Source organism: Lampetra fluviatilis, chromosome 62 (assembly GCF_964198595.1).
Source record: "Lampetra fluviatilis chromosome 62, kcLamFluv1.1, whole genome shotgun sequence".
Classification (NCBI taxonomy): Eukaryota; Metazoa; Chordata; class Hyperoartia; order Petromyzontiformes; family Petromyzontidae; genus Lampetra; species Lampetra fluviatilis.
The window spans coordinates 1350076-1377764 of NC_136336.1; the positions used below are offsets into that span (position 1 = coordinate 1350076).

A 27689-nucleotide genomic window follows, 5' to 3' on the forward strand; every position below is an offset into this window, starting at 1 on the left:
GCGACATGACGTCACCCCCCCCACCAAGGCGTGATGGCGGACAGGCGACGGCGGACTGGCGCCTCTCAGGACAGCGATGAGGAGGAGGAGGAGGACGAGGAGGAGAGCGACCTCTCCCCGGGACGCGGGCCCGAGAAGGCGGCCGCCATCCCCGCGCGGGCCGCGGAGTCCGAATGCGTAAGGGTGGCTCGGGGGGTGGGGGTGAGGCGCGCGGGGCGCGGCGCGAGAGGCGCCTGCGGCCTTCTCAGCGCCTCGCTCCACGCTGCCGCTAAATTCTGTAACTGCGACTGCGATCGTTCGATTAACTTAGCGCGCCCTTAATTATTACTATTGCTCTTACTTACGCACTCGCGTTGATAGTGGTAGTAGTACTTACTAGTGTACTCTCACAGAGACTACATTATTGATACTGTACTCGCACTGAGACCATTCTAACAAATACTACAACTTTACTCACGCCGAGACCATTCTAACTGATACTACAACTATGCTCGCATTGAGACCATTCTAACACATTGATAATGTAAGTAATACCATTGCCACTCACATTGATACTATTTACGACTTCGCATGACAATACTTTTCATTGGCATTGTCTGCATTTGCAAGGGAGGTCTGCGAGTGGCACTGGTCAAGTTCGGACCGAATGTCCATTATACAGTCAACGTTGTAGCTGCCCTGTAATGTTGAGTCTTTTTTTAGGATTCGTGCCCTGTGAAACTGGTACACAATAGTTGTCTACTTCACAGCAGACTTTAGCAATACTTTAAGACTGAAACAGGTCGGGTTTCTCCACAACTGCGCCTGTCGCCTGATGCGACTGGTTGTAATTACCGGCGAAACGTCACGGTACTCGGTTTGTAAATGTTGTGGGTTTACTATCAAGCACACCGGTGTGCTGAACTAGTAACGAATTGCCACGTTTTGTTTACGTGACAAATCTTACTCATTGGCTGTGTCGGGTGGTGGCGGGTTTAATGACACATTTATATTTACACGATCTAACCCAAAAAATATCTATTATGGGTTAAGCAAAACCTTACAGAAATAAAGAATAAAGATAATGAAAATAGTCCGTTCACCTGGTCACCACATTCTTATGGAAATGAGACGTTGGTTTTTGCATCTTGGATGTGGCCAAAAATATAGTTTTCTGAAAATAGTGACCGATTCCCCGTTGTGACATGTTGTGGATGTTTTTTGCATTTTATACAGCGTTTGCTTTTTATATTGCCTGGTGTCATCCATCAATGAACCCTAAGCCTTTTACATTTTTATTGTTCAGTTACCACATTCACAATCATTCGTGCCCACATATATCAACACTTCCTGAACCGTCTATGAATGTAAATGTATCGCTGAACGACTTGGCTGTGACTGCACTGAACAAAACCCAGCACAGTTGAACAGAAGCTTCTAGAAAATAAAACCAGAGGGAGGAAGCGGGTCGATGCCTCTGCTTGTTTGTTGTTGGCTGGTGATGTCACAGGCCATATGTTTTTGGACTTTCTTCCTTCTAGACGTTTCTGATTATTAGCTGCTGTTGCTTCTGAAACTCCCACACTCTCCCTTAATACCTGATACATTTTGACTTTGAGATTACGTTTTATTGAATTGTAAGACCTTGATAGGCGTCATTTGCCGCATTCATGTCCAGGGACTTTCCGTGGTTTTTTCATTGGCCAGTTGTCATTTGTAAATTGAATAACCATGAAGTACATTAGATAAATGAGAGAGTGCTTTTCAAGATAGTGCTATATAGCCATCTGTTGTGTTTTTGAGTCGCACCGTGTGTGTTTTTTCGCGTGATGTCTGACATTTATCTTCATATGCTGGTAGCTTGAGGAACTGAAGTGGTACAACCATAAAAGTTTTTTGTAATAAAAAGAATGTAAATTTTGAAGGAATAAACAATGTATCTCAGAATTAAGACTAAGGAGACAAGATAGAGAACTGGAGAGAGGCCGTGTTAAACAGGTGGTGGGGTCTTAAGTGAGAAACTTAGAAGTCTCCATCAACTGCGTTGAGTTCCTGACCTCCCAAAGGCAGTGTACTCCCAAAAGTCGGAGTACCATGCGGACATCCCAGGGTCGAAACCTGGAGTGCGGTATGCCGAGTAAGGCATGATCGGTGGAGATCTTAGTGGAGTGTGTGGCTGAATCATTACTTGTATGTACGGTGGAGCGAGATGTTAAATAGCTCACCTAGTATGAAAGAGGTTGTGGGTTCGATCCAGACCCTGAAGCCTGTGTATTTGGAGTTTGCATGTTTTCCCCCTGGTCACATGGATTTTTCTCCAAGTCCTCCGGTTTTTCCCTCCACACTTAGAAACATGAACACATGTTTCTAAGAGAGCTATAAAGCTCAGTGTGCCTTACCTGGTAAAATAAAAATAAAACATATTTTGAGTTTAAGCCCTTTTATTTATTGACGATTTGATTAAAAAATAAGAATAGGCTTTACCCTTTCTGACAATAAAACAGGAGGCATTTAGATGTTCAAATACCAAATAGATACCTATTTCAAGGCATCAAGTCTGCATTAGCCATACATACTTGTGGCAAAACATCCAAACAAAAATCCCATAGATATCAACGTTTTCTACACACAGTGATGTTTTCCCTTGTGATGATATTTGTTTGAAATACATTTGCAAAGGACTTCCTACATTCCATTCCTTCAAATTTATGAAGTGAGAGATGCATGAAGGAACTGAGCGATTACGCAGGGACCCATCTTCACCCACGTTTGACTGCTTATTAGTCTGGCCAACTTGAATCATGGTCAGCTTCAAATCAGTGTAAGTTGTCTTTACCTGCTGGAAGCGCATAGTAAAAATCTGATATTCACCCTGCATTAAATCCATAATTAATATTACAACTCTAGCTGTAACTAATATTACAACTCTAGCTGCAAGGTTAACCCCATTGTTAAATGCAATGTGGAATATATATAAGTGTTCTATATATATCAATATTTTTTGCAATACGAGCTCTGCAATTATGTGGATAATAAATTACAACTGGCATCGTTTATTGAACTTTCTGGTAACGAGATGCATTTGATATTGTTTGCACAGTATGTATGTCTGGTGAACTTTTTTCGCACCGTACGTAGCCAACCGGAGGTGTGGTGTATGTATGTGGAACTTATTTTGCACCATGTAGCCAACCGTGCTAATCGGAGGTGCGGTGTATGTATGTTTTACTTATTTCGCACAGTACATAACCAACCGTGCTAATCAGAGGTGCTAAACAGTAACGGTCTCGTCACTATGTATGGTTTTCAGTTTAAAAAAATTAATGTTCGCCCGACATGTTAAAAACCGTTTGTGCTAAATGCACTAAGGGGTTTCATAATTCACACCCCCGCCCCCCACGTTTGATTCAAATGTCGCGATGCACGGTCACGGTTCGACCTCCTCTGGAGGTGTCACGTGAAACCGTTGCATGCAAACGATACGGTGCGAAAGAAGTTCAACACATGCATACACACACATACAAATTAAAGCGTGAGCTCCTGCACATGTAATTTGACGCATGTATTGTGCACTTAATTCATATCGATTGATGTCTATATATACACTGTCATGCAATTACTAAACACCATTTCCTTGCTGACAAATACAAGCAGTTGAACCTGCATTTTATATCTTTTAACTGTTCATCAGTAATGAAATTTTTTTAATAAGATGACCAATTACATCATACGATGTGGCAGTGTATGACATAGCGCATGTCCATTTTCATATGAAGAGACATAAATGTCACTAATTGCTGCTGTTTTTGTTGCCTTTTAGGAAAGTGAAGGTGTCCCTGAGAGAGATGGTGAGTTGTTTTTTGTTGTAACTCATTCATGGCTCTAACAAGAGCCACAGCGTGGAGTGTGGTGCTGTGTGGTAAGGATTTGGGTAGCTGGATGAGATGGGATGGAGGAAACTTTAGCCATGGGATCTATCTTTGTGCAGAGACCTGAAAAAAGACGAGATTCTTATTTACATTTGCCACCATAATAGTTGCTTAAACTTTGCATATGTTGTATTAGCTTTATTTAACAGCCTTTAAAGTAATTGTCTGCTTATGTTTGTGTCTGGAATATCACCGGAATCCATTCAAGCAAGCAAAACTGATTCTGCTGATGATAAACTTAATGTCGAAACCAGTCTAGGGTTTTCTTGAACTCATTCTCAATGCTGCTGAATTTATGCACTCCCAGAAGGCGATGGAGGCCCGATGAGTTGTGTAAAAATATACTTTTGTTTTTGGGGAAATACAGATGAAGGAGGTTTATTGTGTTGTGGTTACACTACACGTGGCCTGTAGTACTGCCTTGTGGAGGCAGCAGTGAGGGTTGAGCAGGGCCGTATTATCCAATAGGCACAGTGCCTTTTATAGGCCCGTGAGTTTTCGTAGGTCCGAGGCACAGTGCCAGTCTAGGGTTTGCTTGAACTGATTTTACAAAAAGCTGTTGAGGCAGCTGCAATGATTGAGGAGCAGGGCCGTGTAATCCCATAGGCACCAGTGCCTTTTGTAGGCCCTAGGAACAGTGCCTACTGTGCCTAGGGCTTATGAAAACTGAAGGGCCTATACAAAAAATTACCATTTTTTTGTATGATAAAAATGTAACCAAGATATCTTCTTGAATAAATATATTAATATTCCAAGGATAGGCGCAGTGTCTATACAAAGAGGCAGTCTTGTCAATGTCAATCGTTTTTTTTCATAAGGTGAGAGAAATTAACACCGGAAATTAACTTTTCGAGGCGGTACCATACCCTGGCACGCCAGTCGAAGGCAGTACAGCAAGTGAACTAATCGCCGTCCATTTCTGTCTGTACGGGGATAGAGCGTTGCCCCCTCGCGTGTACGTGGGTTTTCTCCTTGTGCTCCGGTTCCCTCCCACTTGGATAAACACAACTCATCATTGATTGGCTGAAAACATCTTTAAAGTAACAACCCTCCTGAAAAAGAGTCGTACGACTCGGTGTGGTTCTGGATAAAAAAAGTAATTATTGTATCAGTGCTGTTATTTATATTATCCTCAATGACACTAATTATTTAACTTAAGTTAAGGGCATTGTTATAGCATGCAGATATATTTGTGTTTGTTGAAAATGAGCACTACAAATCGGTTTTGGTCATAGGCAGTGAACATTTGTTGGCCTATTCAATTGAGCCACAATTAGAGCCAGACTGCAAACCGCCAGTGTACGTTTTGCCTCTTAACATTGCTAGTCCGTGAAATTCCCTTCGTCGAGTTCGTATTCGTGTCTTGGAGACAATAACTTTCGTGCGATAGGTCCACTAGGGATGCATTTTTAAAATTTTGACATAACCTGTTGTCACTTAAGCTACCATAAATATCCACGGGCTGCAAGGGGAATGGTGTCATGTGGCCAAATAAACTAAATGTATGTGTTTTTCCTCTTCTCTCAGCTGTTCTTTCATAGCTGGCCAGTTTGACCCGGCAATCCCATGGGAGAAAGCGATTGGTTGAAATGGTATTTGCTTTGCAGCACCTGCTGTGGTTCAATGGAAAAAGTGTAGGCTGACTGGCCGAAGCAGATGGCGGGGTTGTTAATTAGACGTCGTAGCATGTTGCTGGATAGCGTCTCTAAATCACCACAGGATTAGGTCCGCGTAGTCATCATCTTTGCTTTAGGGCAAGTGGCGTTCTGCTTAAATGCCTCTGTCGGTACCACCCCTTTTTTGTGGAGCTAATCGCGTTTTGTGTTTTTCTAGGTGTAGTGCTTTCTGGGTACGAGAGCGCGGATGACAACTACTCGCACTACTCGGAGGTGAGACTCGAGCAAAGCATTTCAGTGATGCGCTTTGACTCTTGGGAAACTATGAATAAAACACCCTTTCACGCCATTAAGCCCACAAAGGTACTTCTCCGTGGTAGCCCTCAATAATGTTTACCGCCAGTGCCGTCATATGTAAGGGTAATGTCGCTCAGGAAGAGACTGGGTCTCGGTCTGTTTTGAACGAGTTACAATGAAAAGCAACTCGCCATTCTCTCTGAGCGGGGACACCTTCACTGTCCTGAATGGCAAAAAGAATAGCAATAATTCACGTCATTTATCTCTTCACGTGCAACCGGATATGGGTTATGACGTCACACACTGGCACGAAATGGTACAAGACTCCCAAGCTCAACAATGTGGCTTATGAGGAAACTTATAGCAGCCAATTACTCTAAACGCATGTTGATTCTAAATGTGGAGGTAAAAACCGGAGGACCTGGAGAAAAATCCACACGACCATGGGAAGAGAAAGACACACAAACTCAATATACAGGCATCAGGGTCGGGATCAAACCCACGAACCTCATGCATAGCAGGCGAGGTTGTTAACATCTTTCGACCGTGGCGCCCATGTGATTTGGAAGCTACTTTAAACCCTGTAAAAGGTTAACATTTAAATTGGGAGAAAATGCGTCACGGCACATAACATATCCCCCTTCCCCCTCAGCTGCCAGGAATGTTGCTAACGGCGATGACAATGGTGGTGGCCATGGTCTGTGCTACAGGATGAAAAGGAAGAGGAGGAGGGCTCGTGCTCCGTGACAGACGACGAAGCAGCTGAAGAGGGCTCCTCTGTGCCCCGCGCTGTCACTGGCGTCGTGGCCGGAGAGAAGATAGTGAGCACCCCCGCGGACAAGCGGCCGGAGCGGCCGCACCGAGTGCGCAAACCTTCGCACGCCTCGCAGGAGGCCCAGGTAAGCAGCGTCATGTCGTCGCCCCCCCCCCCCAACCCCCCTCACCAGTGGCTCCTCTTGTCTCCACCGACAGATAGGTTTTATTTTTACAAATCTCTCTGTGGTCTCGCCACAGAGAGATATCACGATATTAGGAAGCTCGCTGCAGCTATGCACTTTAAAATCTTTGGAACTCCTTTTTTGTGTTTAGTTTGACCGTCCCCCGCACCTCCAAATTCGCACGGTTGACTACGTACAGTGCGAGAGAAGTCCAACATACGTACAACGTGTCTCGCTTCCCTCATTCCGTTCCTTCTCACCCTTTCTGTTCACAATCCCAGCTGTCTCTGTTCCACTCCTCCCTGTGCCCAATCGCCATTACATTCTTTCTTGCTTCTGGCCCCCTTATTCTGGAACAATCTGCTTCTATGTCAAACAATAAGCCTCGTTCACTATTCATCATTATTCCCTTAAAACATTCACTTGTTATCCCTCACTTTCCCCAACTTCCATATCCTCTCCCTTCCCCATCTCTACCTCTGTCACTCTTCCCAACGTCCCTACCCACTCATCGCACTCGCTCATCATCATCTACCACTTACTGTCGCTTTCATCATCGTTTATTTCCCGCATCATCAATCATATTCATCGTGCACTACCATCTTGCGATGGTACAGATTTCGTACAGGACAGATCTTTGTTACAATCGTTTGTTACAAAAGTAGAGAAATAAACAGTTTTTTGTATTAGTTTTTTGTATTTTGAGAAGGGTCAATTCTGTCAGTCACTTTCTGAAGAGCCCGTAATACGTGCTTGTCGTATAAATCGACTTGCATAAACTCTCCCTTTATTTTCGTGTCCTGAAGCGGTATAAGGGAAAAATATTACTCTTAAGATGTTTTAGCCAATGAGCCACTGTTCTGTTAAGCTGCAGTGTGAATTCATTCTGCAATGTCATTGTGACATTGCTGAGTGTGATAAATTATGAGATTATAACATAGCATCAGGACCACAGTTTAGAAGTGTCAGGAAGAGAGGATTGCAGAAGCTCATTAACAACTTGAAGTTGGACACGTTCTCGTTGTGAACATCCAAAGACCGTGCATACACATTCGTGACCATAATATATATTTGTGCAGAAGCAAAAAAGCCATTTCCATTTGTGAGTGAAGTGTACAACCTTAACCTGCAGCATTCGCCAAGCTGACACCGAGGGAGGCCGCTTTGAATCGGCCTCGTGCTGTCAAGAGTCCTCTTTTTTTTGCTTACCCTTCTCTGCCGTGCGCACACGGCCCCAACCAACCTTCCTCGTTGGTTCGGGCCGTGGTGCTGCCTACAGGCGCGATTATTAATCCCTCTGGTAACGGCTCGGTTTTGTCGGGTAACGGCTCGGTTTTTTGATAAACGCCCCCGCCCGCAAAGCTTGCCGTGACATTGTGCTCTGGGGCCTTTATATTCTTTGGGTATTTCGGTAAAGTCACATAGATAGGTTCAAAGAAAATAACAAAAAACTACGATGTTTCGATCGCAACTCAAGCGGTCGTCATCAGGGAAAGGGGGTTAGCTTCTAAAGGCAAGAGTGTCCCATTGAGCCATCTGGTCTCTTTTAGATTAAAACATCTAAGTATGTTAGCTTCCTATCCTTTTCCACCTCCATGGTGAATTTGAAAGAGAGACCAGATGGCTCAATGGGACACTGTCTACAAGAAAGCCACCCATACGGATTCCTATCTAAAACCTGACTCCCACCACCATCCATCCCAAAAGAATTGCCTCATCAAAACTCTACACCATCGAGCTCGATGTATTTCCGACCATCATCACCTAGTCATTGAACTGGAACACGTACACCAAGCCCTCAAGATGAATGTATATTCAGACTACACAATCTGTAAAGCTGTCACCCCAACCGTTAGAAAAGAACCATCTGAGGACCCAATCAAAACCATCACCTTGCCATACATTGCAGGGGTCACCAAAAATATTTTCAAAATTATGAGCAAACAAACATCCAGGTTCGATTTAACACAGTACATAATATTTCTGATCTGATCCCATCTGTAAAGGATGTGATCCCTGACATGCAATATCCCGGCGTCTACAAATTAAGCTGTGTCTGCGGCAGTAGTTACATTGGGAAAACTAAGTGACATGTCTCCGACCGTGTTCGTGAACATAAGGCAGATCTGAAACACGGTAGAACCAATACCTCGGCCGTGGCTGATCATTGTTTTAATGTGGTGGGCTCACGCAAAATTGATTTCTCTAAGACGAAGGTACTTTGCAAACCCACTAGCTATCAACAAAGATTTGTTCATTAAACCATCCACATATACAGACACAGACATAATTTCAACCGAGAGAATGGTTATAAATTGAGCAATCATTGGAAGGACGTTATCAACCAGTTTAAGTCATAACTGGCTGTGATGTTCTCATCCTGCCACCTTCCGATGTTAGCTGTTATTTTCGGCTCTCCAATTTTACATTAACGGGTTCAATTTCTCAAACTTACACAGCCACCTTCGCGCCCCGACCTAGAGGTGGCGGCTTTGTGATCTGCCATTAACATTCTAATCTCTCACATTAACATAGCTGCTCGTTTAATGCTCCTCCCTCGCCCGCGGTGTTAATTACAGGAGGATGACGCCCCGCCCACCGGCGCAGGCGGCAAGAATTCCAAGCGGGACGAGGAGGAGGAAGACCAAAAGAACCCGGCGTTTGTGCCGCGGAAAGGGCTCTTCTTCGAACACGACATTCGAGGAGGCAACAACAAGGAGGATGCCCGGTGAGTGCCGTGTGGTGATCTAGTGGGGGCCTCCCCCTTGAGCCACCCCGGGGAACCTTACGTGCCCTTCCCGTCGCAAAACGAGAGTCCCCCGTTGCCGTGCTCTTATCTAACGTGTTCAATTGACGGCGGCGGCGGCGCAGGGCCAAGGTGCACAACCGCAAGCTGTGGCGGGACGCGGGCCGCTGGGAGCACGATCGCTTCCGCGAGGACGAGCAGGCACCCAAGTCGCGCGAGGAGCTCGTGGCGCTGTACGGCTACGACATCCGCTCGGGCGCTCATGCCGATGACGCCCGGCCTCTCCGCCGGCCCAGGTACGACCCCCTCGGGCACGACCCCCATCTTGCAAAATTTGATGCGACGAGGTTTTTGAAGTCGTATGCGTTCAGACGAAGACCATAAACCCTTGACACTTTATTCGAACCCAGGATCTCAGCAGAGGCAGTTCAGAGCGCTGACCTCCGATCGCCACGGCCATGGCGCCCCTCAATGGCTCACTCAGCGTGCCACCGCGAGCGATGCTGACGACTGTCGCATGTTTGTGCCACGCAGATACCGCAGCCCCAGCGATCGATGGAGCCGGGAGAGTCCCCCCGTGAACCGCGGGCCTTACCAGGCCCCTAAGCGGGAGCCTATCGAGCGGCCGACACGTCTGCGCGACGAGGACAGGGACACAGAGCGGAGGCCGGCGCCGCGGAGGCCGGGCCCAACCACCGCCGGTCCCGCAGCACTGCCCGGCAGGCCCCGTGCCTACGTGGAGCAGCGCGCCTACACGGAGCCACGCGCCTACGTGGAGCCGCGCGCCCGCGCTTACACACAGGGAGACTCGAGCAGGGATCAGCCCCCGGGGACGCCGGCGGCGCGGGACGGCACTCGGTCGTCCCCGCAGCGTCACCAGCAGCGGCACCAGCAGCACAACGGGAACACGGAGGAGGAGGGCGAGAAGCAGGCGGAGATTTTGTCCTCGGGCACGGAGGCGGAGGTAGGAGCGAGGGGCGCTCTTGCTGCTGCCGCCGCAGCGACCGTGGCGCCGGGAACCGGGGACGCGCCGTTCGCGGTGGACCTGGCGCAGGACAAGGCGCCGGAGCGGAAGTCGTACTCGCGCGTGCGCCGCTTGCGCAACAAACCCACAGAGCTGCCGGGACAGGCGTCCACGACGGACCCTGTCTCGCCGGTGCCGCTTGCGGCGCTGGCACCGAGCACAGTCCCCCTCGTTGCGCTGCCCGAGACGCAGACGGCCACCGCGCTACCGCATCAGCACAATCCGCAGCAGCTTCAGCATCAGCAACCGCTGGCGCCACCCCTAAAGCCGCTCGGTGAACGCACGAGACCGATCGCCGCGCTGCTGCCGCAGCCATTGTGGGACGTGCCTGTGTTGGAGCCTTCGCCCGTGGGTCGTCTGGAGCACGGCATGGCGCAGATCAGCCTCGGCCAGGCCTGGAACCCCGGGGCACAGCCGCACTACCTTCCCACGCAGCGCGAGCACAGAGGTAGTGTGACGCATAACGTCAGTGGGGGGATCCGGCCGCGGGCTCACCCGCGCGCCGTCGAAACGGCGCAGGCATGTTACGCTGGTTTCGCCCCATACCCCTCTTGTCCGTGAATTACGAATAGCAAAACTAAAACATTTTTATTGGTTTAATGTGATTCTAGGAGTCACGGGTATCCCCCCACAAATGTTTGAAATTGTTTGGCGTAATTTCACATTAGTCAACTTTCTTAGAGAAACCTGGGCAGTTATTTCATGGTGAGACGTACGTATAACAATGGGCGCGTGTTTCACTCAGGTGGTGCCACGCATCTCCCTGTCAATTCAGTGCCTCCACCGTTCAACCGAATCGAGGATCTGGTAAGCAGTGCAAGCTTTCTACCCATCACCACGTGTTCCAACTTGGTATACTCGCAAAACTGTAATGGGTTCGCGTGAATCCTGCAGCCACTAGTGGCCGCGTCGTTGAACGCAATGTTAAACAAAAACATTCTTTTTGACTTAATGCTTTCGTGACTGCAGGAATTCATATTCTTTAGATCTTTCGGTAAAGCCACGTAGATAGAAAATTAATCAAAAAAACATTCTTAACGAATAAAAAAACGTGATTCGTAACGTTTCGCTTGAAATGGTCACGAAGCTTAAAAAAACTCCACACTTTATCCGACCGCATGACCATGTGAAGTCATTCAAATCCGAACTCACGACAAATATCCATAATAGAGGTAGTATTTTTTTGGGGTTCAATCACGTAAATATTAATTTGTTGTTAAACCCACAAAAAAAGTCTTAAATAAATTCATTTTATATGTTAACCTTTTTAAATTTAAATATTAAATACGCATGCCATGCTTGCCTGACTAAATAAAGCTTAAATAAATACCCCGTGACTTGTGTGAGCAGTCTCGAGGAGAAGTTTCGTTACCATGAGAACCACATGATGTGTGACCACCTGCGCAGATCAAAGCAGTTCTGATCAATGAACCGTGTAGGCATTGGCCACGCGTGTGCGTCGTTGCCCATGCCTCGTGTCAATGCTTTGGATGACATCCGCGACAGCTGCGAATGTGGTGTGGGGGATGTTGGAAAGCATTGTCGCCGTGAGGTCGCGTCAGCCCCGAGTGCGGCAAGATGGTCTCTCTCTCTCTCGAGAGAGAGAGAGGTGCATGCTGAGCTATGTCGTCATCGCGCTTCTGCTGCTGCTCACTCCTCCCCCCTCCCCGGCAGGGCGGCCAGGCCGGCCGGGCAAAGCGCTACTCGTCTCAGCGCAGTCGGCCGGTTCCTGAGCCGCACCCCACCCCCCCCATGCACATTCCGCTCATCGAGGGCTCCTACTACGATCCAAGTGAGCTCACTCGTACGCACTCGCACGCACGTAGATACGCACGTAGATACGCACAACCATGCGCGCACATGCATAGATACACACAACCGTGCACGGAAACGCACGCGCACACACATGGATGCACACAACTGTGCACGCACACATGTAGATACAGACAAAGATCCCCGTGTAGCCGTAACAGACTGTTGGGGCAAGTGCTGTTAGCGAGCACCTATGTAGGCCAGCATGTTCCAGGAAGTCGTGGGTGTCCAGCACCATACCTGGCCACCATTCTCCCCAGTGGGGATGTTTACATACCGCAACAGGTACTCATTTGAGGCTGAGTCAACCTCGGAGAGGCCCATGACCGGTTCAGATAACCGTTGCTGGTATTGGCAATCGAACTTTGGTCGCCGGGTTCGTTGCGCAGTGCGCTAACTGCTGCACTGCCGTTCCCCATGCAGACAGGCACGCACGTGTACGCACAAACGCGTACGGATATGCATTGTGCAGGCAGTGTTGTTGATGATCATCTGGATTGCCTTGATGTGCTCACACTGAGCACGCAACGATGCATCGATTAATCAACTACAGTATAGTTAAACCTCTCAACCGTCACGAATGTTTCTTTTCAGATGGCCCGAAATGTCATATCTAGGTCCGATTTGTTGTTGACTTTTGAGTTTAATCTGAAGTTTGGGAACGCATCCCTCTCGAGCAGAATGCCAGACACCCGCCCCTATAACCGGGGGTGCCGCGGTGGCAAGATGTTAACTACCATACCTGGTATACAGGAGGTCGTAGGTTTGATCACAACTCGGACGCCTGTATATTTGGAGTTTGCATGTTCTCTCTCCCCGTGGCCACTTGAATTTTTCTTCGGGTATTCTGGTTTTCTCCTCCACACTTAGAAACATGCATTTTTATTATTTGGCTGCTATAAATTTCCACACGATAAGCCACTTGGTTGAACTATCATTTGTGGCCAGGTCACTTCTGAAAACGAGCTACATAGCTCAGTGGGCCTTTGCTGGTATTAAAAAAAAGTATTGATTCTAAAGCCTATGATACACACATTGCATCGGGCATGCAAGGGTTGACTGTTTTCTATTTGCGTTATGTAGTGCTTATATGTTATTGGTTCACGCAACGGCCATAAGCCAAACGATTGAACTCCCCTGAGAGAATAACCGGCATGGATGTGGAGCAATGAGATCAGACCATGCGCAGGACCTCAACTCATTGTAGCTTCAAAAGACCGTGAGAAGGATGGTGATGACATTGGGGGACCTCCATTAAGCAGTGGATAGACCATGGCACATGATGATGATGAACCTCTGTGGCCACAGGTTCTGCATTCACTACAATGTTATAGTTATTGAATTAATTCACCATTATAGCCTGAGGTGATGCAACCATTATTTCCCCGAGTCACCAGTTGACCTCCCTGTCATGTATGATTTAATCATCCTTGCATTCACATAAACAATTGCATGTTCCAGCTCTGGTAGGTTATATCAGCTCCAGTGCGGTGTCTTATAAGTTGTCACTGATGTAACAATCGCGCTCACAATTCCATGAATGGTCATGATTTAGGGTTACGGTTCGATTCAAGATTTTAAAAAGTTACATTGTTGTTGCATGTAGCGCCTCTATTGTTTGCAGGAGTCACTAAGAGCCCTTTGCCCACTCCATAATAATCAAGTCTTGCGCTTAAGATTCAATTAACTTATTGCGAGCACAAGTTGCAATGTTTAATGGAGGAATTGATGCGTCATTACATTTAAAATGTGAAGCTCTGCGGATGCCTCAAACCCAACAATTCTAGAAACGCTTTCAATATTGCGGTGTGGATACTTTAATGCCTTGTAAAAACGCAGTCGAGCTCATTGAGCTGCATTTGCTTCCGGTTGCCGAACGAATATGTCATAAGGTCGCACTCATTGCACACAAAGTGCTTACCACAATTGAACCATGATAACTTGCTGATCTCATTAAGGAGCATAAACCATCACGCAAACTGCGGTCGTCCTCACAGAAGCGGCTTTTGGCTAGCGATCAAACAAAGATGGTCACCGCATCGCACGCTTTCAGATGCGCCTCTGCGGCCATCTAGAATGCTCTTCTGATATTAGGTATGCAATTTTAAATCATCTAGGTTGGAAACGAATTTCGTTAGAACTGCTTTCTGTGTTTAGTTTGTCCTTTCCCCGCACCTCCGATTAGCACGGTTGGCTACGCACCGGTGAAAAATAAATTGTACATACGTACAACAAAGTTACATAAACGCGCACATATTGCGTCAGCGTAACCAGCACTCGAGAGTGAATGTGGCTGGAAATTAAAAAGTGTGTGGCGCGATGGCCCGGTTTTCTGTGTGCAGACACGGCATACCAGGCTCCGCTGTATGGGCACGGTGGGGACAGCCCGGCTGCCATCCCTCCCCAGGGAATGATGGTGCAGCCCGACCTGAACCTCCCACACCCTGGTGAGCCCGTGGTGCATACCACCCTCCACCCTCTCCCCCTCCGCCTGTTATAAACTACACATGTGAGGATGCAGTGCAGATTTTATGATGTAACTTGGAATTGTATAGCGCCTAAATTAATTGCATGCCCAGACGTTCAGTTAAGCATGCCTTGCTACGTATGGTGCGAAAGAAGTTCAACATGCATGTATTATGCAAGATGGAAGGGGGGTCATAAGCATCTGAGAAAATCTTGCATTTTTATTCATTATGTTGCTCACTGCAATTGTGTCAAATTGCACGTCTGAAAATTGGTTAAGAAGTATGCGAAGAAAAGAAACATTACAGTCTAATGATGTGAATGAGGCAGAGCAAACAAGATGGAACATAGGATGGTGACAATACAAATTAATCTTGATTTGAAGCTTTTTCTTCTATTTTTCTTTCTCTCACCTTGTTCCCTCTTTGAAGTTTACCCCACCCTCTCGTCTGTTACGGCAGCCCCTCCCGTCCCTCCCCCCCTCGGATTAACCGAGGTACGCCTTGCTCTGTGATCTTACATTGGCTTGCAAATTCCATCTCTAGCCCCGCCCACTTACCTTTGGGTTGTACCCACCTCAAACCTTTATAACCTTTGGCTTCAGTAGCTCTCTCGCTACATTTCTTCCTGCCTCAGCAGTCCGCCTGCTGTATTGTTTCACCTGAAGACGATTGCTTGTGTAGCGATCGAATCGTCGTGATCTATTATTTATTTTTCTATCTACATGACTTCACCAAAAGAACCAAAGAATACAAATTAGGCGAGACAAATGAGGTGCAGCAATCTGTCGTTCTTCGCGTTATATTTAGGGCTCATGGAGATAATGACCATATATGAATGAGGGGGGGGGAACCCAGACACGATGCAAAATGAGAAAATAAACTAATGGATTCTTGAGTTGAACGAGGACTCAATTGCCGCGGAGGGGAATCGTTAAGACGCCAACTCTAGAAATCACCGGGGGTCTATGTACCTTCGCATTTATTAATTGAACCCAGGTGTGATAATTTCAAGAGACCTAGATCGTTTTATTTGCACGAGCGACGTGGGGACACCGAAACTGCAAAAGCAAAACAAATAAAATGCAGTACACACTCGTGCAACACTGTCTGGACGGGGGGAAGCCGGTTAACCAATCGCTGTTGGGTACTGTGCTGGAACCCCCCCACCCACTCCAGAACCGTGCTAGAACCCCCCCCCACCCACTCCAGAACCATGCGGGAACCTCCCCCCCCCAACCACTCTTCCTGCAAGGCATTAGATGCGTACGTACAACCTCGGTGGTACTGCCTCAGTACCCAAATTTGGGAAAATACTTCGTGAGCCAACCGCAGAGTTTCAAATATTACTACAACAGCAACAACAACCCAGCGTTGTTTTTACAACTGCATCTGGACCAATAATTATCTGAACGCCGACTCGACTCCCAACTCGGAAAGGCGCTCCTTACTCGCGTGACACGGTGTGGCGGAGCGGTGACGCTTGTGCCTCCAAAAGCAAGAAGGGCCTGGGCTCAATTCCCGACTCGGGCATCTTTTTTGTGTTTAGCTTGGATGTTCTCCCTCTCCCTCCTATTCTGTGTACGGGCTTCCTCCATATATGTAACCAATAGTATCCAAACCATCCCAATTGTAATAAAATCACCTGCAAATCACTCAATTACACACAGCAACATTTACTCCCAGACTGTGAAAAATGTCGCATGACCCTCCTCAAAAAGAGTCTGCACTGCTTTCCTTGGTAACGAGCATGACAATAATATAATCACTCATTAGACCTTGGTGCTTAGGGAGATGGTGGGGATGAAATGTGCCCTGGAGAGTGTGAAGATTGAACGAGTGATCTGAACATTGTTTCCATTGGCGACTGTGTTCATTTGACCTCTGGGTAACCTCCTTTTGTAAAGATGTACAGTGCTGTGAGCTCAAATTTACAACCCACACAAAAAAGGCCTGGAGGCAAAAATCCAATCGTGATCCTCGGTTGGGCTTCTTGCGTTTGGTCTCATATTGGTTGCTCTGCGGTCACTGGGCATGTAACTCGTCACCCCAGGAATGTCACGAATTGTCACAATTGGAGGTTGTGATTTCATTCAAAGATACATGTTTTACTTTTATTGCAATCTGATTGGAATTGATTCTTGGTTTTTTATTGCGTTGTTAATTGGCCTGGATTTAATATTAGCGTTAATTTCCAATCTGCGTAAATTATAAACAATCAATGATCACGATTTGATGCGTGTATTGTGAGCGTAGTTATTGATCTTTAATAAGTAAGACATTTTAATTGAGAATCTGTGTTAACCCTTTCGTTGTTCCGAATCTGAAGAAAAACTAAAATAAAAATATGTTATCGGTACCGAGGTTCCCACAATGCCATGCAGGAGGGCGTGTTGCACACTTTGGCGCCAGCTATTATAGAGTACGGTGGTCATGTCTCTACGTTTCTCTGCAGTAAGTACGACATCTTTAAAACAACGATGCTACTTCGTCTCCTCTAACTTAAATTAATGCAGAACCGCTCACGCGTTCCGAGGTTCAGCGTTGAAAGGGACACTCACACCCTGCAACTTGCAGTTGTCTCGAAACGGGAGAGGGTTATACCGCTGCATGCCTTACAATTACCCTCTGAGCCCCACGTTTTTCGATGGCGTCCGTGGTGATCGCCCCGCCAACAAAATGTCCCTCTGCCGCGGAGAGAGAGTGTCGTGTAAAATAAGTCGTCCATGCTCGGCCGTGCGCACGCTGCTTTCAGGGCTGCACCCGCACCAGTCGCCCACCCACATGTACGCGCCGCCCGTCTCCATGGCGACGGGCCAGCCACCGCCGCCGGCCCAGATGCTCGGTTACTTCCCCAGCAACATCATGTACCCGGGGGCGGCGTTGCCCAACCCCGGCTACACCTACACGCCTGCCCCCATACCGCCGCCTCCGCCGCCGCCCGCACACATCTTCCCTCCACCGCAGGTGAGAGGTTGTCGAAACGGTGGAAGGATATCGGAAAATAAATCTTGAGATAACTATCGGCGCCGCAACAGCGTTGTGCGTAAATTGTGGTGAAAATAAATTAATTTGAGCGACAACACACACACACAAAGTGCTCAATACACAAATGAATCGCGATACCTTGCTGATCTCGTCAAAGAGCATAAACTGTCATCATGTAAACTCCGGTCATCCTCGCAGCAGCTGTGGGTTTTGGCTAGCCATCGAACAAAGTCGGGTCACCGCATCGCGCTTTCAGATAAGCTTTTGCGACCGTCTGGAATGCTCTTCTGATATTAGGAAGCCACTGGAGCTATGCACTTTAAAATCATCATTTAGATTGAAAGCTCATTTCATGAGAACTGCTTTTTGTGTTTAATTTGTTGTCGTTGCCCTGTACCTCTGATGAGCACCGTTGGCTACGTACAGTGCAAAATAAGTTCACGTACACATTGTTGTCATCGATGCGGCTGTCCGGGTGTTTAAACACCGCTAGTACGCGGTTTGGGCTCGTGTGTAGAATGGATCCGGAAAGTTTACCGACAGTGGCAGTGTGCCGGCTTGTCGCGGTGAGGAATGATGTTGAACGGAAAGAGCGAAGGGTAAAGGAATTGATGAAGCTGGTGCAAGACTGGGAAGTGGAATTATTGAATACAGTAATCCCTCGTCTTTTACGAGGGATTTGTTCCAGAGATGCTCGTGAATAGCAAATTTTGTGGATAAACCTTTTTAAGAAAATAGTAAATACATAACAATTATAATAACACCAACACTTTTTAATTGGTTATGATAATATTCTTAGGTTTTTTCGGTAAAGTCACATAGGTAAAACATTAAAATTAATAAAAGTAAAATAAAATAAAAATCACGACGTTTCGGAGGCAACACAAGCTTCCGTCTTCAGGTGGAACCGTCACAGCCACGACAGCTGTATCAAGTAAATGAGAGATTACAAGAGCTACCACTCCGTATATATAATGGTTGGAGAGTATTAAAGTATTAAATCAGTTTATAAATTAACTTACCTTTATCTCTCATCACATTCTCTCATCACTTTATCTCATCACTTTCTCTCTCGATGCAGCAGCCGTGTCGATTCGTGGATAGCCAAAATCATGGATAAGTTTGTGAATAACGAGAGAATACCGCATACTGAGATTGTTTGTCCAGGAAAACCTTACTGAATCCCAAGACAATGTTTACATGAGGGTCCTGCCAAGTTTATGGCAGTAGGAGATGGATGTTACGGTGTGTGTAATCCCAATTAAGTAACTTTCAGGTTATTTTTTGACATTGGGACCGTTTGGCAAATACCCAGTTAGAGAACAGAGGGGGGAACATTTTAAATCAGAAAGGCGCGCAAGACAGGAATTGAATGCCAGAGTCTTCTCGTTGTGGTGTGCAAATGAAGGGATCTAATTCCACCACCATGTTCTCTTCAAGACGATGGGAGGGAACTAAAGAAGAGAGAAAAGAACAATGCAAATAACTTGACACTTTCCTTTAACACGCTAATTACAGTAACTCATTTTAACGCAGTAGATGCGTTCATTAAAAGTGCCGTGTTAAGCGAGAATGCGTTAAGCGAGAATGTGTTAAGCGAGAATGTGTTAAGCAAGGAATTGCTGTATATACATTATGAATAAATAAAATGCATAATATAGGTTTTTTTGGGTTAGATCGCGTAAATATAAATGTTTTGTTAAACCCGCCACCACCCAACAGCCGATTCGTAAGGTTTGTCACGTAAACAGAACATGCCAATTCGTTACTAGTACAGCACAACGGTGTGTTGGAGAGCAAAGCCACAATATTTACAATCTGAGTGACGGTTCGCCCGTTATTACAACTAGCATCATCACGCGGACAGCCAGATTTGTGGAGAAATCCTCTTTTTTCGTTCCTTAAATAGAGGGATAGATGTGATGACTTCACTTGTGAGCCCTTCACGTGCGAAGTGGGGGGATTAATGAATTAATATAAATTACAATGGGTACCCATTACCTGTTGGGTCGCGAAAGCCTGCATGTTAAACCAAAGAACTAAAAGCAGCCCAAATTTGAATCACATTTGAACTATAAAATCAGCCTGCAGTCATCCCATTGCAGGCCAAACAAGTGAGATGAGGGTATGCCACCGTGTACCGTATCACTCCGCGTGTGTACCCAGAATTCCCATACCGCTTGGCCGCAAGCAGCACAAGAAACTAGTTTGTCGTCGACCGCTCGGCAACCGCCTTATAACTGGGCATGTTCCGCGTTGTGTGGAAAGCGTTCTGTAAGAGAAGATCCGTGTTCTAGCACAGACGCGTTGTGTGAACACGCGTTAAGCGAGGCCTTGCCGTGCAAATATTTAACTTTTACTGAAATTAAAGGAACGACAGTTGGATTTGAGTCCCACGTGACCCGCCCACGACCACGTGGGGTATCTTCTTCGCTTTCCTCTCTCGCTCTCTCTGCTTTCAAGTCTCTGAGAAATTAATTATCAACCTTGCTTTCGTGATCTGCCCTCAATATCTTTATTTTCCCCTTCCCTTGCTTGGTCCCTTCCCATTCCGCCCTGCCCGCTGCCTCCTTTGTACGTGTGCGCGCCGGGGCGTCCGTTGTGCTGGGTGTGCGCGTTGCGAATGGCGGGCGAGTGGTTTTGTCGTCGAGCGTGAAGGTAGGAAGAGGAGGGCTGTCTTTAACGTGCGCCCCCTTTCCGCTCGCGCGCCCACTCCCGCTGTTGGGTTTGAAGGCGCAATCTCAGGTTTATGGCGGAGTGACGTACTACAATACGGCGCAGCAGCAGGCGCAGCCCAAGCCGTCGCCGCCTCGCCGACCCTCCCAGCCCGTCTCTGTGAAGCCCCCGCCTGAGGTAAAAACGATTCTAATCTTTTTTATTGTACCCAAGTAAGGCCCACTGAGCTGTTTTTCAGCAGCCACCTGGCCACAAAGGATAGCTCGACGAAGTGGCTCATCACGTGTGGAAATTTATAGGGGCCAAATGCTCGTAAGCGCACGTTGATTCCAAATGTGAAGGGGAAAACCCAGAGGACCCGGAAAGAAATTCACACGACCACGGAGACAGACGCGCAAACTCAAAATATACAGGCGTCGTCAGGGTCTGCATCGAACCCACGACCTCCTGCATACCGGGCGAGGGAAATAACATCTCGCCACTGTGGCGCTCTCCACACACTTCGTACGGGGTGGAGCCCTGTCCTGCTCAGACCCTCGGGTATCCATTCCGGATGCGGGGTGATCCGTGCAAAGCAGCGAAAATAAGATTGGCCAAGGAGAGGAGGAAGCAAGTGACGATTGTGTGCGGTGTGTGGTGATGTATTGCCGAATTCCTTCCATGTCCACATGCCATGGGGAGGTCTTCGCCCCAGCGATGGCTTTACAAAGGGGCCCTCAACGTTACATGTGTAATAATCCTTCTTGAGACGGCTTCGGAATCAGTCATTTTTATTTCCACTCCACAATACACTTTACTCACTCACTCTCCGTTGCTGGCAGACAACGGAGAGAGGACAGACTTCGCACTAAGTCCCCACCGCGCACGTGGCACCCCGAGCTCCCGTCCGCGCGTGACCCTGTTCTTGTCAGTCTCCAGTCTGCTCTCGATCGTTCTCTCTCACTCTCTCTTAATCCCTTCGTCACGTGGTCCCCCCAGCCAATCGTTCATGGACAGCTTCGACCATTCTCGATGGTTCCCTGTCAATCCCGGGACCACGCCCCTCATCCGGCTCCCCATTAGCTGGGGCCCCGAATGGCTAGGCCAGGGGTCGGCAACCAAAATAACAAGAAGAGCCATTTCTTTCCAATTCGGTACAAAATTCAGTATTTCAAGAGCCGCAATGCATCTGAGTACATACTGTACATACGTACATATCGTCAAGAAGCAGCCCGTAAAGAGCCGCATGCGGCTCCGGAGCCGTAGGTTGCCGACCCCTGGGCTAGGCCAATCACTCCTGATGACATGCCGTGATCACTCCTGGGCCATGGTCCCTATCTCAACCCTTATTGGCTACAAGCAGGACCGGCAAGCCAATCCCCACGTGAACCCTCTATGGCTGTTATTACACATGCGTCACTTACACATATCCGCACTAAATTTAGACGAATTAAAAATGTGGGATCTCAGGCTAGGTTTATATTGCAGGTCAAATGGATGCTCTGCTCTATGTATTACACCTCAAATATGACGAGTATTCCAACCCTGGCTTTGTTTCGTAACAGTCATTCGGAGTTCACAAGGCTTTGGCATGGAAAATAAACCGGAGCTCCTTCGATGCCTCCTTTTGCCAGATTTCCTCCGGGTCTTGTACGAGCAGCGCTTGGTGAGGCCCCCACCACACGTGATACGTGATGGGAAGTCAAAGGTGGTTGCATCTTTGGGCAATCCGTTCCCCGCCATAGAAATCTCGAGATTTTTTTTTCTCTCTCCCATTGTAAGCCCACTGAGCACAGTGACCACTTTGACGATGAAACAAAACGACAACAACAAAATTGGTTGCGTATATTGGGCTGCTGAGGTAGATGAGGCGAGTGTCGATCGTTCGCAGCCCAAGCTTTTTCACCTGGCTCTCATTCGCACGTCGCGCAGCGCTCTGCAAAATCCAACCACATTGTTGCCCCCTCGTGTGCTTTGTTGCCTCTCCCAATCCCCCCCCATCCCCCCATCGCCACTTGTTTAGGTGAGCAGGAAGGACAGGCTGAAAGAAAGGAGTAACGTGTGAACTTGCTCCATGGTGGGAGAGGCTGGCGGTGCCCAGTCTCACGGAGCCCTCGCGGCGCAACTGAGGTGACGGCAGTGATGGTGGCGACGGTGGCGGCGGTGGCGGTTGGAGCACGCAAGCTGCATCCGAGACCCGGGCTCGGCGATGGGAGGAGCGAGCGAGGGAGCGAGTGGGGGAGGGGGACTGGGGATTGGAGCGGGGCGGTGAGGAGTGGCTGTGGTGCCTCGACGGCAGAAGTCGCCCCACGGTGCGTGCGCGAGTGTCGACGTGAGGGGTCCCATCCATCGCTGGCGCCTGCGGGGCAGGGGGGGGGTGCGCCGGGTTGCTGTCAAGAGCTGTGCCGGAGAATGCCCACAAACTTTGACGAGCGGCTGGCCCTTTTTGTCTGGTACACAAAGCGTATGTGCAGTCGTGCACGCATGCATGCACGTATATTTACTCGCACACGTATATTCACCCGCACGTACATGAGCACACGCGCGCTACCAGTGTACGTGGTGCTTGCATACGCACTCGACATGCGGACATGCACACAAACCTTTGATTACTTAAAGTGAAGTTATAAACGGTGCAACTTACTTGGGATTAGCTTTATTCTGGCTTATTGGTTTTTGCGTTGTTGGTCGGCGGTTACGACGCAGATGTACTTTGTCGCGTGGGGCCGTGTCGAACAACATTCGTCCCAATTCGTTTTCACTCGTGCTCTGATGCGATGGATCGAGTCACGGGGTTGTCGTAATCTGAAAGCTAAAAAGTGAACGTGGCAAGTCTCTCGTCTGAGTTGCTTCACGTGTATTTTCTCATTTTTTATTTCTCAAAAATGCTTTATACATTTTTCTCACAAAAGTCCTGAGCAGGCACTTTGCCATGCTCTTCTATATTCTTTAACATTTTCAAGTGATCTCCTTGAGCTGGGTCATCCAGGAAAGAAGGGCAGGCAGGGTGGTGGTGTCTGCCGTTAGGCCTTCTTCCCCGAGTTGCTGCTGCATTAATGGTCACAGATATGGGCTGTGACTGACCCGGTTATTAGCAACTATGTTGCAAATTTAAATCGACAGTTTTCACTTCCATATCGGAGTGTTTCACAACGTCGACCTATGCCCAGGAAGGTTGTACCGCTTCATCTTCGCTTTAGGTTAATATTATTAAACATGACAAACACAGATACTCAACATAACATTGTTTTAGTATTGCCTACCTACATTGGACACTTTCATACACACATACATGCATTGCATATTACACGAATTATTAATTAATGCGGGTAAACGCTTGTTCGAAGTGGTCGACTTCAGGAAGCGTGTCCCACGTCACTTCACTGGTCAGCAGTTTAAAATATTCAAGTGAAAACATTTCCCAAGGTGAATCTCAAGTCAAACGGTGAAACTACCCCGCATTCATGTTGCTGAGCCAAATTTGTGTTTTTATTCGTCCGCATTACTCGCAAATAGTTTTTTGTGGCATTTCAGAATCTTTAAAAATGTCGTTCTATGACATCAACTGAGCTGCAGTTGGCTGGACGACGTCAAAATTCATCATGGGAATGAGAAAACAATGCAAGGCTGAATGTTTTGACGGCATGGGTGTTAATAAGAATTCCAGAGTAATCCGTCTTGATAAGGGTAAATATTACTCCCCTTCATGATTGGTGAACAAGACCCGAAGCAGGCACCAGTTCCTGGATCTCTCCCTGGGGTCGTATGAGCGCTCGGGACCGAGCAGCCAAACCAGGGGGGGGGGGAAGCCCACGGTGTTGGGGGTGGGGGCTCTCGCGCCTTCCAATGCTCGCGCTGATTGTAATCGGCAGTCGCGTTTGCAACTTGTTTTTCACAGAACAAATCGACAAAAGTTGCGGCGTTTAAACACACGGTGTTTGTGCCCGATTTGAAGATGGCGGCAATTTTTTTTTATTTTGGGAAAGTTGCATCTGTTGAAACTTGAGGCTTATACACCACTGCCCTCGGTGCAGGTCTAAACTTTGTCAAGAAATCATCCTTTCACTGGTCCACCATTGTTGGTTGCTTATCTAATGACCCTTGATTTTATTGTTACCGCCTAATTCTACTGACAACCGTTAGTATTGAATAATTGAAAAAGGCAAAGTGTAATTGTTTATTTTCTACCTGAAAAAATAAAAAGTAAAAAAAAATTGTCATATGTTACTGCAAGGAACGTTGTTTTTGTTTATGCAATATATATAAATTGTAATGGTATGCCTTAACTGTATGTGTGTATATGTTGCATATCAAAAAGTGTGTGCGTCTTGCGCTGCTGAACACTGGTTTCTCCACAAGCATGAATCGTCCCTCGAGGACATTGGGTAAATTTCACAATGACACTATCGGGGATGGCTCTGCTGCTCTGCGCTCTGTCCACAGCGCTCACATACCGGACTCTGACTTGGCCTCCGTACTGTGCATGAGTTGTGGAGTACTCGAGAATGACGTTCTCCTCAGCAACGACTTCATTACCGAACGTAGTTTCTCGGTTGTGGTCTCGTGTGTGTGTACAGAGCGCCGCCTTTCGGTTTGTGTGGATGGCATTTTATGGGGGGTTATTTAAGTTTTTTTATTACGTTTGCGCTCTCCCCCCTTTTGCGTGCTGGGGCCCAGCGGCCCCGACGGTAGACGCAGGGATTTCAGTGGCTCACGTGTTCAAGCAAATCACCCTTTGAGGGGCGTCCGCGTTCCCACTGTTGGGTTTTTTTCATCGTTGTGCTTTTCAAGTCGGCGTTTCCATCGAACCATGTCGGTAAACGTGCGTGCGCGGTATGCTCGTGCAGCCTCGACAAGATAAAAGCGCCTGTAGGCTTGTTGCAGTATTACCGCTGTTCACAACCCCCGTCCCACGCTTGTGTAATAACTAGGTCTTACAACGTAACGTTGTTTCCGTGCAGCACTTGGGCTCACTTCACCGCATGTGTCACACTTCAATTTGGCTTATCGCACGCACAAGCGTTTCGTCGTCGCTTTTCCGTGCACGCGCGAAGGTATTCGTCGCTACGGTTTGTGCCGCGGTAACTGCCGTGCGTAAAAGGAGACTTGTCCACGTCTCTTGAGTTCACCTCCGTCCCTTCCTGACAGTCGACTTCACCACTTATATGATGGAGGCTCTTTGTTGATATTATATTAAGTATAATATTAAAATATATTGGCACCCTATTCATTTTATTTTACTATTTCATATTACCAGGTAAAGGCCCACTGAGCTGTCCCTTTTTCAGATGTGACCTGGCTATCACAAATGTATAGCCCAACAAAGTGGCTTGTCATGACGTGGAAAGTTACAGCAGCCAAACACTCTAAACGTGTGGTGATGTTGATTCGAAATGTGGAGGGAAAAACCGGAGGAGCTGGAAAAAAATCCACGCGACCACGGGGAAAGACGCGCAGACTCCAAATATACAACAGGCGTCAGGGTCGGGATTGAACCCTCGACCTCCTGCATACCAGGCGAGGTAGTTAACATTTCGCCAGTCTCGCGGTCTAAATCGTTTGCGCAATTTACTGCGCTAAGGAACGTTTTATATATATGCTTCGAACAATGACATTGGCGTTCACGTGGAAAAGTTGACATGGCGTTAAGCCGTCGGTGCGTGTGAAATGGGCCCAGTGGTGTAGGCATCAGACTTTTTTAAGGTTTCAACTTTCCTCTAAAAACAGAATTGTATGGTCCCCCCCCCCCCAATTCTAGTGAACAGCTGCTGATTCGATTTCGCTGATTTGCCACTTTAATAGCGAAGTATTTTACACTTCAATAAACACCCCTGTGTTATTGAGACGGCACGAGAAGAAAAAGCCTACGTTGTGCAGAAACGCCTGAACGGCTTCGGTGGTTAGGTTGATATCGTCACGGAACACCGCAGTTCCTCTTGTTAACGCGATGAGGAATCTCACCGCGTGTGTAGGAGCACTTACGTAATTAATATCTAATACGCCTTCGCTGTAATTAATTTCATTTTAGGGGAAACTCCGTGTGTTGTGAACCTGTGTGTTTTCTATGTGCACGAGAAGGCCGCATGCGAACTCGGCAACAATAACATCATCTTCAGTGTGCCTGGGATTTTATGACCCTCGTTGACAGCAGTGTGTGTGTATAGTAAGCATTAAACATGTACACATACAGGTTGTGGGGCTTCAGCGTCAATAGGTCGCAGACCCCTAAATGATGACAATGCAAGTGCGAGAGGGTGGCACAGTCAAGTATATATGCATGAGTGTGTTAGATACGTATACATTGTACAAGGTGGATGGTGAAATGTTTAAGACATCGTCCGTCTTGGTCCATTTACCTGCGTTAGTTTCCATCGCTATGGCAATACTGTAGTCGCGTTAGCGCGCGTTTATTTCGATGCCCTATTCTAGAAACGTTTTAGCAACCGCCGTGTCCACAATTAGACCAAGACAAAAAGAGATGCCCTCTTCAGTAAGGAAAGTCGACGGGTTTTTTCTCAAGCAGTATTCCGTGTGTGCGCAAGAGGGGAAGCGAGAGGAGTAAATTGATATGAATACATTCCTTCGTTTGGTGCCAGGTTTTTATATTAATTCCGGTAAGGCCCCCTCCCTACCAGGCTCTGGATAGGAGGGCTGCTATTTCTGAGTCACGCTCCTCGCCCTCTGGGCTGCTGTGGGTCTCTCGAGCTGGACGAGTGATGTCCTCCGACATGTTGCGAACTGCAGCAGGGCTTTGTGGCGTGCCCAACTTACCTGCTATTGGATGCAATGTCCACATAGGATCCTCAATTAATGTAGGGGGTGACAACCACTGAGCAGACGCGGTCTCGAGGTCGGGCGGTCCTGCGAAGGTTGCCGGTGTAAAACAGCAAATCTGTTGCTTGGCGCGACAGGTTGACATTCAGGGTGTTGTGCACTGCAAATTCTATTGTCAAGTTACAAAATCGCAATTTATTTGTTCCCTTGAGCCAGAGCCGGTGCGTATATTGTCCGGCAAGAACAGAAATGTTGATTATTTCCAAATCGATGTTGGATTCCGGGAGGCTGCGCAAAGCCCTGCACAATTGGAACGCCGTGCTTGCAAATTATCCCAACAGACGCGCGGGGCGTTGTTGTGGTCCGCAGGCTCGGGCCCAGGTCCCACCTCCCAAATTATGCGCACGAGTTCCCAAACATCCGTTGTTGGGTAAATTGGGCCCGAGGTGGCATCACCACGGGTCCC

The 27689-nt window shown here is 47.6% G+C and overlaps 1 protein-coding gene across 3 annotated transcripts; it reads left to right on the top strand.

Moving 5' to 3' along the window:
• On the top strand, positions 1-26204 carry CASC3 (CASC3 exon junction complex subunit). Of its 3 annotated transcripts, none has more exons than XM_078881655.1 (13): positions 1-177; positions 3800-3827; positions 5742-5797; positions 6532-6720; positions 9339-9487; positions 9631-9801; positions 10040-10977; positions 11275-11336; positions 12204-12333; positions 14684-14788; positions 17562-17773; positions 20528-20647; positions 22481-26204. In XM_078881655.1, exons 1-13 carry the CDS (start codon positions 34-36, stop codon positions 22505-22507), a joined length of 2331 nt encoding a protein of 776 aa, XP_078737781.1. In that variant the 5' UTR covers positions 1-33; the 3' UTR covers positions 22508-26204. The 3 variants fall into 3 exon arrangements, with proteins under 3 accessions (XP_078737781.1, XP_078737779.1, XP_078737780.1); XM_078881653.1 differs by having other exon boundaries at positions 2-177; positions 22473-26204; XM_078881654.1 differs by having other exon boundaries at positions 2-177; positions 12204-12321; positions 22473-26204.
• The last annotated feature ends 1485 nt before the right edge of the window (positions 26205-27689 follow it).